Source organism: Hipposideros armiger, unplaced genomic scaffold, assembly GCF_001890085.2.
Source record: "Hipposideros armiger isolate ML-2016 unplaced genomic scaffold, ASM189008v1 scaffold_96, whole genome shotgun sequence".
In the NCBI taxonomy this organism is placed as follows: domain Eukaryota; kingdom Metazoa; phylum Chordata; class Mammalia; order Chiroptera; family Hipposideridae; genus Hipposideros; species Hipposideros armiger.
Genome location: NW_017731446.1, coordinates 2,053,587 through 2,070,522, shown reverse-complemented (window position 1 = coordinate 2,070,522; position 16,936 = coordinate 2,053,587). Strand labels below are relative to the sequence as shown.

General features: G+C 51.6%; 1 protein-coding gene across 4 annotated transcripts in view; it reads left to right on the top strand.

Moving 5' to 3' along the window:
* Positions 1-16,936, top strand: part of SLC6A6 (solute carrier family 6 member 6) — an 88,755-nt gene that overhangs the window by 64,331 nt on the left and 7,488 nt on the right. For all 4 annotated transcript variants that reach the window (XM_019645981.1, XM_019645982.1, XM_019645984.1 and 1 more), the window contains 7 exons: positions 2,860-2,994; positions 4,146-4,249; positions 4,379-4,503; positions 8,242-8,354; positions 12,859-12,996; positions 14,123-14,225; positions 14,796-14,896. In XM_019645981.1, coding sequence (XP_019501526.1) covers positions 2,860-2,994; positions 4,146-4,249; positions 4,379-4,503; positions 8,242-8,354; positions 12,859-12,996; positions 14,123-14,225; positions 14,796-14,896 — 819 coding nt within the window. The remainder of the gene's footprint in view (positions 1-2,859; positions 2,995-4,145; positions 4,250-4,378; positions 4,504-8,241; positions 8,355-12,858; positions 12,997-14,122; positions 14,226-14,795; positions 14,897-16,936) is intronic.

Here is a 16,936-nt window from a genome sequence, read left to right as displayed (position 1 = left end):
GCCCAGACCAAATCCCACCTCTGCCACCAGCTAGACCCGTAACCCCAGGCAGCTGACATCGCCTTTCTCAGCCTCAGTTTCCTCATCTAGAAAATACGGGTAACAATAGCACCTACCTCTTCAAGGGGTGAGGATTAAATGAGTTAACACGTGTTAACGCTCTTCGCATACTGCCTGGCACACAGCAAGTGCTACATAAGTGCTTGTTAAACAAATTAAATACAGAAAAACAAGGGAAGCCACCCCCATCCCCCGGTGGTGTCCTGTGTCCTTGACACAAAGCCTTCTGGCCACAGCCTGGTTGTCCAGCCCAGTGGGGCCCAGCCGGCTTTGAAGTCGCTGCTCTCTAGGGATGGCCTGCTGTCAGCAGCTATTGTTCAGCAGCCCCGGGTGTGGCCCAGAGGTGGGAACTGGTCAGGGGGCCTGTCCGCAGGAAGGGAGGAGCAGCCTGTGGGGGCACTCTGGTTTTCTTCTTTCACCCCTTCTGGGGCTTCCTGCCCTGCCCCCACCCTCCACGTCTGCCTTGTCCTTGGGAAATGGTGAGGGTTCTCTGCTTCAAGAGAAGAAAATAACGTTTGGTTGGGGAAACTGAGGCCCAGCGGGAGAAAGGCCATCCAGGGAGGGTGTGGCGGAGGCAGGAGTGGGGCCCACCGCCTTAAGTTTCTTGAGGGCTCATTACATTACTGAGCACATCCAGCATTAAGTGAGGGAAGCACTCATTTCCCTGCAAGCCGTCCAGCTGGGAGCTGGCAGAGGCTGGATAGAACCCTAGTCTGAGCAACCCCCCGCTGACCGCCTTGGCCACTCCACCACCCCCGCCGGGGAGGGAAGCTTAGAGCTCATCTGGTCTGAGCCTCCCCCTTCACAGGTGGGGAAATGAAGCACAGAGAGGGACAAGTAACTTGCTCAAGGTCTCGCAGTAAGCCAGCCCTGGGCAGTCAGGGTCGGTAGCCTGCCTCTGGTCTTTAGGAGGATTGAATAAACTGCCAGATGTGGAAGGGCTTTTTATTGCCCTGTGCTGACATCCGAAGGCAGACTCTGTGGCATGTCCCTGCTCTGCCACTTAAAGTGCTGTGTGACCTGTGTGGGCAAGCGATGGATTCTCTCTGGGCCTTAGTTTCCTTGCCTTCAAGATGGGGATAATAATAAACCTATCTCAAAGAGTTAGGGAAGGACCAACTGTGTATAGAAGTTAGCATTTGGAATAGCACCAGGCACACACTAAGTGCTCAGTGAATGCTGGTTGGTGGTATTGACTGAGGGCAGCTGAGCCAGGCGGGCCCTGAGAGCTTCCTTCTTGCCCTCTTCCAAAGCCCCTTTCTAGTTGTTTATACTCAGGGATGGTGGCCACCCGAGAATTCTGCTCCATTGAGGGTTCCTATGCCAGCCAGGCGAGGTCTGGGGTTATGTCACCCTCTGTCGGTGTCTGTTCTCTCCCTGGACCCCAGCAGTGCCTTGTGGTACCCTGGTGCTGCCTTCTCCCAGACCCCATGGACACACTCATCCTGCTCTCAGTGTCAGTCTTCTCACCTGTAAAATGAGTGTACTGGCTGTGCAGTGGCTCCTTTCTGCTCCCTTGGTCTCCCAGGCCCTCAGAGGAAGCCGGGGACTCTGTGAGCCAGTCTTAGGGCTCTGGGTGCAGATCCTGTGCTATGCAGATGATCTGGGCAAGTGTCTGAGCCCTGCTGAGCCCCAGGTCCTCTGTCAACAGGCAGCCAGTGCGCCAGTTTTGGGGGCATTGTGAACATGACACGGGTTTGTGCCTGGGAGTCCTTGCTCAGCTGGAAATATCAGGATTTCACCATCTATTCAGCCATGCACCTTTGAGCGCCTTCTAGGCATAAACCCTGCTTGGAATCTTCTCATAGTGAAGAAAAAGATGGGGAAGTCCATCCACGAAAACTGAGGCCACAGGATGTTTGGAGACTTGTGCTTTCAGGACAGGAGAAGGAGAGAGGAAGTAGGACAAGCCCTTGGGGATGGAAAGGCCCAGCCCGGGTCATCCGTGATGCCCACTTTACATTGACTGGTCTGCCTGGGACATGCTGTGTGACTCAGCAGCGAAGGCTATGAACCTCGCAGAGCCCCAAGGAAGTCGAGGGCCTTCCCCATCCTGGCTGTGTGGGACTTTAGAGGCCTCTTTTCCTTCCCAGAAGTTCCTGTGTGCTTCCTGCAAAATCACAAAATCCATAACAGGTCCCATTTTCTTGAGCACATAAGTGCCAGGCAGGCACTCTTCTGATGGTGTTAGCAGCATCATCCTATTTCATCTTCACCTCGCCTCTCGATGAGGGCCATCTATTACTCTTATGTCCATTTTACACGTGAGGCAACAGGCCCAGAGACGTTAAGCATGATACCCAAGGTCACACTGCAAATGAGGGGATAGAACTGGGATTTGAACTCACACTTACCTGATTAGTCATACTAATAGTTGTAACGTTAGCTAAGGTGAACTAAGTGCTATGTGCCAACGACTGGACAAAGCCTTTTTCATATACATTTGATAGTTTACTCTCTTATTTTGCATTTTCCATCTCTACGCATTGGAATGTCAGTTCCATGAGAGTAGGGATTTGTTTTCTGTCTTGTCCAGCATTGTAGTTCTAGGGCCGTAATATTTAGTAAACGTTTATAGGAGTTTTTTCATTGAATCTCAGTAAATCTATGAGGGTAGGTACTTATACCCAGGTTATAGGTGAGGCACCTATGGCCCAGAGAGGTTAAGCAACATGCCCAAGGTTACACAGCAAGTGAAATGGCGAGCTCGGCTCCAAAACCCCAACCTTGGAAAGGAAGCTCAGGTTTAACAGCAGCGGATGAAGCCACAGGCCCCGCTGAATGTCTTGTCCTTCGCAGGTCGTCTACTTCACGGCCACTTTCCCGTTTGCTATGCTCCTGGTGCTGCTGGTTCGTGGACTGACGCTGCCTGGTGCAGGCGCAGGCATCAAGTTCTATCTGTACCCTAACATCACCCGCCTCGAGGACCCACAGGTACTTCGGGGCAGCCTGTCCTCCCTCCTACCCAGGGCTGTGGTTCTTGGGTGTACAAATGTAGCTGGGCATCAGTGCCTAGTACTTTTCCACTAGGCTGTGGTGGATCGTTCACAATGCTCGTGGGCTCTTCCAGCTGTGTGTGTATCTTTTCGTGTCGAGCACTCCTGAGGCAGGCCAATTATAGACTCTTGTTTCGGCACTGTGCCAGGGGAGAGAGTCTTTTTCTGAGCTAGCTCTCCTTGCACCTGGCCTCTGCCCGCAGCAGCTGAGAGGGCTGCATCACGGGGGTGGGAGAGCTGCTGGCTTCCTTGGTCCTGGATGGAATTCAGAGTTGGTGACCTCTGGGCAGGTCGAGGGACCAGTACTGAATGTCCACCTCTTGGCACTCAGCCACATGACCAGAGGTTTGAAGAAAATCCTGGGAGATTTTATGGGCCCGTTGAAGGAATTTTTCGTTCCCAGGATCCTCAGTCTTCAGGTTGCTTGCTGCTTTGGGTCTCTTCCCCACTGTCTGCTTGTCCTCCACAGGAGGTAGGTGGGAGGGGGCTTGGCCAGCATCAGAGGACGGCTGAAATGGCAGCTTCGTGACCATTTAGGATCTGCCTGATAGGAAGGTTCTGGAGAGAAGCTTTGCCTGCATAAACCATGAGGGGATTCCTTCCCATTCCAACTTGGGGTCCCCGGACAATAACAATGATAGTAATGACAGGAGCCTTGACTTCCAGGCTTATCAGTGGCACTGGGTTAAATCTTTCTTCTTTGAACCCTTAAAATAGCTCAGTGGGGCAGGGCCATGGATCCCATCTTACAGATACGAAAACCAAGCCTCGGGAGTCATGTTTACTTGCCCACAGTGATGCCACAGTTGGAATCCAGCTCCCTCTGCTTCAAAGCCCAGCCTTTTAACCCTGATACTGAGTGACTGTGGGGTTTCTTCAACTCCGGGGACTCCTTACAGCTCAGTGTTGTCTTAAACGTCACCTTGGTTTTCAGCACAGACACTCCTCCAATTGCAATCAAGAATCTGAACATTTTCAGGCGCATTCCTCGGTGGCCAGGTGGCCAGGAACCCGTGCTGCCTCCTCCAGGAAGCCAGCTCTAATGCCTCCTTCTCTCTCTCCTTGCCACCCACCCCCGCACCCCTCTAGGTATGGATCGATGCTGGGACCCAGATATTCTTCTCCTATGCCATCTGCCTGGGGGCCATGACCTCGCTGGGGAGCTACAACAAGTACAAGTACAACTCGTACAGGCAAGTGTTGCACCGGCGGGCCTGGTGGACCTTAGAAATGATGATGATGTTTAAAGAAAAAAGAGAAGTAGGGAGCGTGGCTTCCTTGTGTTGTGAATTAACTTGCTCCCTGACATATGTGTAACTTAGGGACTGTATGCTGCTGGGATGCCTGAACAGTGGTACCAGTTTTGTGTCTGGCTTCGCAATTTTTTCCATCCTGGGCTTCATGGCACAAGAGCAAGGGGTGGACATTGCTGATGTGGCTGAGTCAGGTATGGTGGTATCGGTGGCAGTGGTGGTGGGCACTGCCACCTAGTGTGTAAGCTGAGTACTGCAGGCATGAAGCCAGACCCCAGGGGCTTTGGAGGGGGGGGACAAGCCTGGTTTCCAAAATGGACCCCCCCCACCAAGATGTCCCCCAAGTATCACAGAGTACAAAAGCTAAATTTTAAACACACGCATTGCAATTTGGCCCAAGGGGCGGCAGAAACATGGGTTTGGTTAAGTTGGGGGATATTTAGCTACTTTGGTGTGGTCTTCCCCCCTCTCCCTCCTCCAGCAAACACCTGGTTTCCGAAACAGAAACCACTTTCCTAACTCCGGAAGTCAGCCACCAGTCGATATTCCATCACCACCTTCTCAGCTTTGGTTTCTGTATTTTGCACTTTGCTCCCAGCGCGCTCCCTCAAAGCGAACCCAGTCATTTATTCCACTGATGTTTATTGATTTATCGAGTCTCTACCCTGTGTCAGGCACCACCGTAGGCTCTGGGTGGGGGGGGAGACAGCGGGCATGGCAGGCCGCCCTCTGGGACGAAAACAGATCTGATTTGGGGGTAGGCTGTGGGGACACCATCACCCTCTTAGGGTGTGGGCCCTGTTGGCAGGGTCCTCCTCCCCAGGACACCTGGAGGTAGAGAAAAGAGTCTTAGAATTGCGGACTCTGCAAAGCCTGGGATCTTAGACTGAGATTCTGCAGCTCCAGCAGGATGGACCCAGAACCTGAGAATTGTGAGGTCTTTAGTTACTAGAATCCTAGAGCCTCAGAACCTCAGTATCTCAGGACTTGCTGTGATGCGCTAAGTCCCGGACCTTCAGCTTTAAAACTGCAGTGGCTTAGACATGGGAAGGAGAACCTTAGGCTCCCAGGACCCTCAAAGTCCACCTTTCTGGCTTCTCTGCCCTTCCCCAGTCCTGCCCAATTCACTTGGAGGGTGGTTGTCAGTTGCCTGGGAGATCTTGTTATTTGACACACCTCCCTCCACTCTGCCTGACCTCCTAAATACTCATCCCTCTGTGGGGCCATTTGGAGGCAGGCAGTGGCCCTGAGCTGAGAGGCCTCAAGCCCTAAGGAGAGTGTAAGGTCCTGACTCCAGGGACCACCACAGACCAGGGTCAGGCACAGCTGGAGTCCCCACCAAGGTGTGACCCTTGCCCATAGGTCCCTAGAATGGGGTCAGGGGTACCTCAGTATTGCGCATACAGATGTCTGCTCCGCAGATGAGACCAACAGCCTGAGAGCAAGGACCTTGCTCGGGCTAGTTAGGGTCAGCGTTGGGGCCTCTGGGTCAAGGCCCCTCTGACATGAGGGTGTTCCACCCCACCCTGAACACACGTGACAACCTCTGGCCCTTCCTGTGTAAGGGTATGTCTGTGCTCCTCTAACCTTTCTGAGCCCCTGGGGTCGTTTTTCTCCCCACGTGGCAAAGATGCTGTCAGGCGCCATATCCTCACACCCCAACCTGCAGGACAATGTGGCAAGTCCATGCCTCTGCCCTGTGTTTCTCCACTGACCCTGGTCCCAGAGCAGACCTTTAGACATAGCGTCCCTTCCCTGAAAATCCCCAGAAGGCATGCCCAAGACTGAGGACAGAAAGTATTAATAATTCTAGAAATATCCACACCCACCTGGGAGTTGGCAGTTAGAATGGTGAAGGGAGACAGTTCACACCTCCTTCGAAGATGGCTATTTTCAAACCTATTCGGCTTGCAAACTGATTCCGATCGATTGGGAATCGCCAGGAGCATGGAGTGAACTTGGCGGTGGGAGCTATGTATGGACATATAAGATAGCTCTTTCTCTCTGGACAACTAGGTATTTTTATGTGTATGTATATATTGTCAACCTAAGTTGTTTTCTTCCTCCCGTCCACTTCAAAGACCTTGGCGTTTATTCCCCACGGTGATGTCTGAACAGCTGACACATCAAGGGTGATTATTTCTCTAATAAGCTTTTAACAAGCACCATATTGAGCCAAGCGCATTTGAACAAGATCATTATTTAGCCGAACGTAGAGAGGCGCGTTCTCTGCTAACAAGAGGCATGCAGAGGTGCTCGGAGCGGCCGCGTTATTTCACATGGACTTCTCTCTAGAGTTCATCATGCGCTTTTAGAGAAAGGCACTCAGACCCTCTACCAGAGGCTGGCTTGAGAAAGGCAAAACTGAAATACAGAAACGAGCACGTTGAGAACCTTCACAAGCCCTGGCGGGTGGGGGGTGGAGGGGCCCCATTTTACATCTGTCTCACAGTTGGCTGGACTTGACTCCTCACGCAGAGCTGACGTGTGTGGGGGGCGGGGCAGGGGACCCCAGCCTAGGTGGAAGTGTGTCTCCCTAGTCCACTTGGACTTTGGGATTTGTACAAACACCCCATCCACCACTTCTGGAGTTTTCTAGCTGCCTGAGGATGTTCGGTCATGGTCAGGTGGGTCAAGTGGACTCTGGACCATAAAAGGACTTGTCCTTGGCTGCCACATTGGTGGTTAGTGCTATGTGATGTGGTTTCTGGATCCAATTTATTTCAAAGGTTTTGTTTTTTGCTTTTCTTTTTTCATTTTTAAACCATTCATTTGGTTCTGATACCTGCTTTAAATATCCTGCCTCCAGCCCTTTTTATTTTACATTTCTTGACCTTTTTTTTTCTTTTTTTTTAAGTTGTGGGTTTTATTTTTTCAGCTCAGGCCCTTTAAGCCTCCTTTCTTTTACTGCTCCTGGCTGTCTCTTGGACCCACCATAGGTCTCCGTTATAAATCAGTTCTTCCTCCTGGCAGAACTGAAGCCGGCTGGAGACAGGGGGAGACATTTATTTCTCCACTTCTTCAGAATGTTTCTAGTCAGAAAGGCACCCCCTGAGCTGATGGGACTCCTGTCTCCCAAGCCCCGCCTCCAGATTCTGTCAGAGTTCCCCCTCTTGAGAAACCAGAGCCCTTTTCTAGGGACACGGTGTCAGCATCTGAGAATCTGAACACGAGAAGGCTCCTGGGGAATCATTTATGAGAACTTGTCCCTAACTTCTCAGATGGGGAAACTGAGGCCCTGTGAGGGCATGTGGTGATGTAAAGAAGAGCTGGAAGAGGTGGTGGGATGAGGACTTGAATGTAGGGCGTGGGCCTCTCCCCGGGCCTGGGGTCTTAAACCCGCGCACGCCTCCATTTAGCTTTGGGGCATGGCTCTGACGTTGCTCAGGAGGGTGCGCTGAGGCACCCCTGCAGAGACATTTGCCCTGTAGGGCATGGTTCTCTATTCTGTTTTCTTTCCACTCATGCAGTGTCTTAGTGAAAACTTGTCTTTGCAAACAGGGGATTTAGGAGCCAGATAACCAGAACCTCCCATCTGCTTCCTTCCAGCAAATGTTGGGGTGGTTACTCTGGTTTGGGGGGGAGGGGCTCCTTTTCCAAGCCGGCAGACTGAGTCCAGGCTCAGTCCCATTTCCCACCTCAAATAACCAACGTCCGTCCTGAGTCTGGTGTGTGAGGAGGCCACTTGTGCTGCTGCTTAGGAGACAGATGCTAAAACGGGGCCCCGCCTGAGCCCTGGTGCATCCTACCCAAAAGTGAGACAGACCTGGTCTCTTCCACCAGGCAAGAATTCAGGCCTGGCTCCTCCCTGCATTTTTGGTTTGGGAGACCCGCCTCAGACCCAGGTGTCTTTGTATGCGCTCCGGTGCTCTGGGTGCTCAGCCGCTGATGTGTCTCCCCCTCTGTCCCCTCCCCATTTCTCTTCCCTTTAGGTCCTGGCCTGGCCTTCATTGCCTACCCAAAAGCTGTGACAATGATGCCGCTGCCCACGTTTTGGTCCATTCTTTTTTTTATTATGCTTCTCTTGCTTGGACTGGATAGCCAGGTATGTATAGATCAGGGGCTGGCCCCGGGGTGGGACTGTTCATGGGGAACTCAGTTCTAGAAAAGCCTCCTTTTCTATGCTGTCTGTGAGGTCGTTACACCCTACCCACCTTCACATCGGACTTGCAATAGCTTCCGCTAACGAGGGTTCCTCTGGGACCCCAGGAGTGGAAAAGGCTTCAGGGCAGGAGAAGGACATCTACCTCAAAGCTGAAGTCTTTGACCTCAGCAAGGTGAAATGGACAGCTGAGGTGCGTGGTTAAAATGAAGCCACAAGCGGAAAATAAAAGGGCAAGACCGAAACAGAAATGATATGCTCTCCTGTGGAGTGGCTGGGTGGGGGTACAGGAGTGACACGGCATACGGGCAATTCGGGGAAGGAACCAACATCTCTGCTTAGGGCCACGAGGTGGTCACTGCCTGGGCCAGCATGGAGAGTTCTATCTAAGTGGAGCCAGAGAAGCCTAAACCACACTCTATTCTGTGCTTCCTGGAGCATGTGAGTTGGAGAGCTTGTCCCCAAAGTAAAATGGAGACCCTCCAGTGCTTCCTAAACAGCTGAGCACTGGGGAACTTGGCTCAGACCTGCCCTGTCCTCTGGCCATCCTGGCTTCTGCCCTCCCGAGGTAGGACTCCACTGAGGCTATTTTCTGTACTTCTTAAACTCCATGTCCCATCCCTCTAGGCCTGAGGCCTCCACTGGGTGCTCAGTGAGAGCCAGCCAGGGCCTGCGTCTGGCTTTGGAGTAACACAGTTCCAAGTCCTCCATGCCGCTGTGTGACACTGGGCACTTTTCATTCCCCTCTGAGCCTCGGTTTCCTCATCTGATAAATGAGCATGATTGTGCCTCCACTGCCTTGTGTGAAGTACCAGGCACAGTGCCTGGTGCAGAGAATTCACTGGTGCTTGGAGGGTGATAGTGTGAGCTCTTGGTCACCTGTCCCTGGAGATATGTGTGGTATTTTCACTGGGGCCTTTTCAAGACAATTGTTTCCAGTACAGACATGACTCCATAAGTGGGGAGTTATGGTGTACAGGGCAGGCTGGTCATGTGCCCAGGCCAGTTAGGGCCCTGCCTGTGGTGCCACCCAGGGACCAGCCTCTGAGGTCAGTCACTGAAAGCAGGCATTTTGCAGCCTCATGTGTGGCCTAGGGGTCTGACTGCCTCAGGGATAGTCTTTGGTCATCTGAGACCCAGTGAGAGGTGGGGGCCTGTGGCCAGTTTAGGAAAGGACTTTGCCACCTGCCCCGAGGGCAGCAGCCTGGAAGCCAGTGCCCAGGGCTGGTCCCAAGGGACTCAGAACCAGAGAGGAGAAAAGCCTTAGGAGGTCAGGCAGAGGAGAGGAGGTGGTCTTCCAGCAAGGTCAAGAACAGAGTGAAGGATTTGGCAGAAAGGGGACCAGGATTAGCAGAGAAGACAGAATGAAAACATTTGGGAGATTGAAAACAAAATACTTACACAGTTGTTGATGGGCCCCATTAATCATTTCTAGTTAATGAGTTTGGCTTTGGGAGGCGCCCCAAATAGCTTTTATAACTTCTTCCAGACCTCTAAGTGAAAGCAAAAAACAACAACAGAGAGAAGTTAATAAATGATGAAGGCTGACATCTCCATGGGTCCAAAATTGGCCTCTTGGGCTGTGGAAACCTACTCCCTGAGCTAGTGGTTTTATTCATTAGATTTTCTCCCTGGGAGGCAGGCAGGGCCGGCTGAGGATGTGCACCTCCTGAGCTAGGCCCCGTGGCGGCCAAGGCACTAAGGGAATCTCAGTGAGTTCTAAAGCCAGGCTCAGAGGGAGTGGTTCTCTTCCCACTTCAGAGCATGGAACATGGCTCTGAGCCCTTAAATGACCTGCCTACTGAAATACCAACAAGTGGTACGGTGGGATTATACCGGGTAAGCTGGGGCATGGTATCCAGGGCTCAATGGCATAGGTTGGGATCCCTCCTTGGCACTATGTGCTATGTGAACTTGGGGACACGGGGGAAAGTTTTGCCAATTCTGGTGACTGCCTCACACACCATGAGCACTATGACAGGATCAGAGCCATTCGAGCTGTTTACACGGGCCAGCCTTCATGCCAGGCGTTTTATGTGCATGTATGTTGGTGAAACACAAGGAACACGAAACTGATCGCCTTCATTTGTAAGTATGCAGGTCAGTAGTATTAAGTACATTCACATCGTAGGACAACCATCACCAACCACCCTTCATCTCCAGAATTTTTCATCTCCCCAAACTGAAACTCTGCTCCCATGAAACACTAACTCCTCCTCAGTCCCCCCTTCCCAACCTGGCTTTATTCTGCATTAGCTCCTTAATCCACACAATGTCCTGATGCCCAGAAAACTGAGGCTTAGAGAGATGAGGACTCCGAAGGCTGAGGTCATGCACAGCCAGTTAAGGGGTGGAGCTACGACTTGACCCTGGGGCTGCCTGTTCCCAGACCTGCTAGTTTGTCCCCTCTTGCCTTATTTTTGAGTTACCCCAAAATAGCTTCCTCCTGTGGAAGTGCAGAGACCCAACGCCAACCTTAGACAGGGCCTCTTGCTGATGGAGGAGCGTGACCCTGGCTCATTACAGGAAAAACTCTCCCCAAATTTCTTGCGCTTAAGGGAGCACCCTCTGGCTTAGGAGCCCTCGTGCTGCTGAGGGTTTTTTGGTGAGATGGAGTAGGGATATCACCCACGTGGAGGCAGATGCCTGTAGATGTCTGGCCTGCCCAAGGTGGGCACAGTTGGTGAACAAACAGCATGAGAAGAGAGTTGGAGCTCCCCTCCCAGGAGCTCACCCACCCCAGCCCCCTGACATGGGTTACGATTAATTACCCAATTGCCAATTCACTTGAATGGTTTCAAATGTCTCCGCATCCCTGCTGAGTAGGCAGTTTCCTCCCATTTTACAGGAGGAGGCTTGGAAAAGTCAGGGCCACATACCTATTAAGTGAGGGAGGCCTGAAGAGGCTGGTGGAGCAGGGGTGAGGGGTGGGGGTGGTGTTCCTTGGAAATGCAGGAAATTTGGAAACGAGGGGCTTGTGCTGGTCTTGACCCTGACTCACGGTGACATTGGATCTTCCTGTCTGTAATTTCCCTATCTTGAAGAAAGAAAGAACCTTTGTTTTTAAACTCCTTTTGAAGCTTAACATTTGAGCTGCAGGTTTGCTGTAATTCAGTGGCGATTTAGGTTCAAAACCCCTTGAGCCGACACATCATTCAGAGGTCAAAATATCAGCCTCTTGTATTTGTTCCCTTTTCAAGAACCTTTTGGTCATCTCTTCCTGAATTCCTGGCAACAGAAGTCATTTCTCCTGCCCCTTTCAGCACATGAAAGGGACCCACTCCTTGTTTGTATTCCCTGATCCTCCTGTGGTACATGCATCCCAGAGGAGTAAGGGGTTGGACTTGTCCTATAGGAATGCTGGGGCAACGCCCTTCCCAAAAGCCTCTCCCAGATGAGAGAACAGATCGGACGGGTGGAGGTTTTAGCTTTTCAACTTTTAAAGGAATCAGATTAGCCTCAGAGGGTGAGTTGATTGGCAGGGCAGTTTGTCCACAGCCATCCCAATGTAAAATGCGTCTACTAGCCCCTTAATCCTGAAGTTTCATTTGTATAGATTGTGCTATGGTTCCATGTGCACATGCACCTAAAGACAGATATAGGGGAAGAGTCCTTGCCCAGGTCCGTAGCTACAGAGCCTGGAAGCCATCGGGTGGGCACTGATTGGGTCCATGATGATATGTGTCCACAGGATGGAGTTTGACCCCTCCATTTTAAAAACGAGGCAGCTCTCCATGAAATGATATGGAACAGTCTCCAAGACAAATTGTTAGGTGCAAAGATGGGAAGATTTAGAGATTGAGAGTCACTCTAGGATGTTACCTCACATTTGGAAGCCCCGGGATGGGTTCCCGGGGTCCCTGAGCCCTGGAGCCATGGCTGCATTGGGCTCACGCCTATGAGCATGGAGGAGTACACACACACATGCAAAATTCTCTTGTTGGCCTACGGTCCCCAAAGGGTTAAAAGCCCCCATATGTGTCTGATGGGGGAATTGAGGCCCAGACTTGCCCTTGGTTGCCTCCTCATTCGTCATGTGTCTGTTGAGCAACCCTGTGCCTGGCCCGGCTGGGCACTCAAAGCCTGGAAATGAGGGCGTACCGCCCCTGCTTCAGAGAGCACCAAGGCCAAAGTAGGGGGAGGTTGTTGTGTCAACATACCAGGGCAGAGGGTCAGCATTGGCTTCAGAGAAACGGTCATTCCTGAGCTGAGTCTTGAATGGGAAGGGAAAGGCATTCTGGTGGCTGGACGAGCCTTGGCAGTGATGTGAGGTGTGGAATACAAGGAGAACTGTGCGTGGGCTACCATGACCTGACCCTCAGGCAGAGCCTCCAAGTTCACGTTTGGACTTGACCCCAAAGGGCAACTCTGTGTGCCTGGCTCTCCTCTAAGCAGAGGGGAGGTACTGGGCATCTACCACTCAATTGCTCTTTTTTTCCCCCCCCAGTTTGTTGAAGTCGAAGGACAGATCACGTCCTTGGTTGATCTTTACCCGTCCTTCCTAAGGAAGGGTTTCCGTCGGGAAATCTTCATCGCCTTGATATGTAGCATTAGCTACCTGCTCGGGCTGACGATGGTGACGGAGGTAGGTGACTTCTTTCTCACCTGGCACGAGGGGCCTCCCCTTGCAGGGCCTTTGGTGCCTCAGATACATGTCTCAGAGCAATTCAAGGCCACACCACCTCCCTGGTTCCCCTAACAACTGGATGAGAGGACCAGGGTGGGTAATCTCCAAACCCCACTCAATTCAGGGGTCCTGCCCTGCCCAGGGGACTCAGCCTACACTGTGAGGGGGAACCCACTAGTGGACCCAAACTCCCCCTACATCTTTTCCCACTGGGTTATCATGGCAACAGTGTTCCTCTCTGTCTCTCCCTTATCCTGGGAGGCCTGGGCGGAGGCATGCTTCAGCTAAAATCCATTTTAACAACAGCCCTGTTCACTCATGACTCTGTGCAGCAGCCCTTCACAGGCCTGGAGCGGAGGTGGTTCTTGAGGGTAAATACTGCAGATGGTGGGTTACTAGGTCTGGTTGACCACAAGTGTTGCTGGTCAGCGGAGGGGGGTAGGGGCCAGAGGAGGACCCATGTAAAGTGGGATAAAGAAGCGAAGAGAGGAAGGGAGAAAGAGTGTCTAAGGCAGCAGTGGTTTAGCATGTCTAGCAAGAGGTGGGCCAGAAAAGCAGGTTCTTGTACTAAATAACATAAGCATGTGAGCCTCGCACAGGCCCAGGACACACACACTCTTGTACAGCTCCCCACCCACCTCCCAATATTCTTCAGCAAAGGGTTGCGTTAGCCTCCAGGCTCAATTCAAGGTTTCCCATCACCACTTTTCCTTACTGGAAGTGAAAGTAAATGTTTTTTTTCCTGGAAGTGCCTGTAAAGAAACCTCCCCCACAAAAGGCAGCTCACAAGTCCACACACTGAGCAGCTGCATGTTGCTGAAATCTGTGGGGTTTAAGTTCCTCCTTTGGAAGCAGGCTTCAGGGAACCCATCAGGTTTTGCTTAGGGAGACATGTTGGTTTGCTTTCGTGTGTGTGTGTGTTATCAAACATGAAGTAGAGAATCATTTTACACAGGTATCTGGTTATCATAGCCTTTGCCCATTATCATAGCCTTTTCTTACTAATATGTCAGAGTTCTTTATATATTAAGGCAATTAGATACCAAACAACCAATCAACCTTCTCTGGTTTTTTTCCTTCACAGGGTGGCATGTATGTGTTTCAACTCTTTGACTACTATGCAGCTAGCGGTGTATGCCTTTTGTGGGTTGCATTCTTTGAATGTTTTGTTATTGCCTGGATATATGGTGAGTACTGGTTTTTGCATATTCTTCCCCAGGTCTCTCCTTTGGGTCTCTCTATTTAAAACCTTCAGAAACAGAATTCTAAGGGGAGTTCATTCTTCTTTAAATACAAAGGCCTTCCCTACCAGGACTTTTCATCTGAAGGCTACCCCATTGCTACACGAATAGTATCGTGGTAGCCATACTATAGATTCTCCCCATGCTGAAGGTGCAGGATGTGACTGTATGTTTTAACAAACACATAACTTGGCGGTACAGGGGTCTGTCTATGATTAACTACTCTAGGGTTCAGGAATGGTCCATTAGGACCGCCTTGAGACCTTGAGTTGGTCACACCAGGATTTGGGTTGGTATGCCTCAGGTGGCCCCCAAAATATAAGATGCCCAGTTAATTTTGAATTTTAGATGAGTTTAGATAAATACCTGCCACACTTGGGTTTATGTGGTATAAGACAGGGACCTAGATCAGGCCCCAGAGACCCCTTATGGCCCTTGAGCGCTTGCTCTGCTATTGTCAGGGTGGATGCTGGCATTGGACAAGTGTCACCATCTGATCACTTCATTGTCTTGCAGGCAGCGATAACTTTTATGACGGTATTGAAGACATGATCGGCTATCGGCCGGGGCCCTGGATGAAGTACAGCTGGGCCGTGGTCACTCCAGTTCTCTGTGTTGTGAGTTTTCTTCTGCCTGGCTGTGGGTTGTAGCCTTTTCTCATCTGCTAAACCATCCTGAGTTCAGCATTTGCCAAGTGCTGGGAAATGCATGTAACAAGTCTAGTGACAGCTCTGCCTGGACAAAGGTGGTGCAGTTGGCTCCAGGTTAGCTTGAGATGAGTTTGGAAGAGTGAGTAGGAGCTTGTCAGGGAGAGAAAACAGGAAGGGCATTCCTGGCGGAGGAACCAGCCTGTACAAAGGCACAGCGTTCTCAAAGAGGAAAATGTATCAGGGCATGTTGAGAAACTCAGGGGGTCCTCATGGAGCACATAGCCTTTCCTCAGACCCTTCCAGAGCTCACAAGCCCAGCTTCAGTCACTGATGATGTTAAAGGGCCATTAGGACGTCCGAAGGAGAGGCCACAGACATTGGAAATGTGGTGTTTCCATGGCAGGGTGGGGATTGTGGCTAGAGAGGGGACATCCCAGCAGAGAGATACTCTGAGCTCTCCCAAGATCAAAGAAGCTGCATACCTGCCCAGGACCCAAGGGCGATGAGGTGCCACATTCCTCTTCCCGCCAGGGTTCCCTCGCCTGCCATCAGCATACCCAGGCACCCTGCCTGCTTCGAGGCCCTGCTCAGAGGCTCCAGCCAAAGGGAAGTCCTCTGAGGCAAAAGCTGCTTTCCTGTCAGTGTTTGAAACCAGCTGTGAGCTTTGGAGCCAATTGCAGGGGAACCCATCTGCTCTGCTGTTCTCGGCTCACACCTTGGGAAGAACAAACGGCAATTATATTGCATGTAGGGACCAGGGCTGAGGAACAAATGGGCCCTCCCGTCAGTGACCCCTGTCTTTGGCAAGAATAAGTCAATATTGCCATTAACTCACTGTGTGATCTCAGGTGAGTCCCTTCCCTCTCAGGCCCCTGTTTCCCTCATTTTAAAACGAAGAGACTGAGTGGCAGCCGACAACCTTAGGTTGTTACTGTTATTATTTAATACGGTTTTGGCCTTTGCACCTGAGGCATATATTTTCCCCATAAAAATAGCAGCCAGTAACCACCACAATCGGTGAGTTTATTTCTAGAGATGAATTTTGTTGGGTTCAAAGCCTACATTCTCATTTTCACTTCATGTTTGTGGGCACCGCCTCTCACCACTCTGACCATCAGTTTCTTCCTCACTCCCTTCCTGAGGAGTTGCATAGATCAGAAATAGGTTGCATTCTACGGTGAGAGAATGAAGCCACCCTAGTAGGAAGAGGAATGTGACAGGCAGGTGTGGGTCTCCGGCAGGTACAAGCTTCCTCATGTTGGGAAAAAACAGAGCAGCCATCTCCCGGCACTTTCCCTGTCTAAGCTACAACCCCACAAATAAGGACAGAAACAACCAGGCCAAGCATGCAGCGGGTGCCCAATGGAAGGCATCTGCAGCCTAACGCTCTCTTCCTTCCCTGTCATCAGTTCTGATGTAGATAGATTTGTCTTCCCATCAAACCCCAGTTATCAGATAATGAGGATTTAAGTCACTTTCACATCGTGGGTCATCCGAGACAGCCTGGGTTATACTCTGAGATGCTGTCATTCTGACTAGAGCAGGAGCCCTGGGCCCTCCCAGCCAGCCTTATGTGGCAATGGGGTTTTGGCACAGGCTTTGGGGCTCAGAGCTCACACCACCTCTTCCCACCCCGCTGTTCATGGATGCTTATAGCCACTGGCCGTGTGCGGGGGCTCAAGGCTGGGCTGTGGACACCCAATAGGGCAAGGCCCAGGTCCACACTTTGTCCTGGGGGACTGGGCCTGGTACTTGGAGGTGGAGATGGGTGAGGAGGGGGGAAAAGGATGTCACCCATGCAGCTAGCATTTGTTGTGCACCTACTGTGTGCATCTGGAACTGCACCAAGTGTTAGAGAAACAGGAGAACAAGACACACACTTCTCACCCTCACTGACTCAGGCTGGGTGGGGCGCCGTGTGCCGAGGAAGTGATTGTGAGTGATCACACGCTTTTGGGGAAGGAAAAGTATGGGTGCCCCATTGAGTCTGGGCAGGGCCTGGGCCAG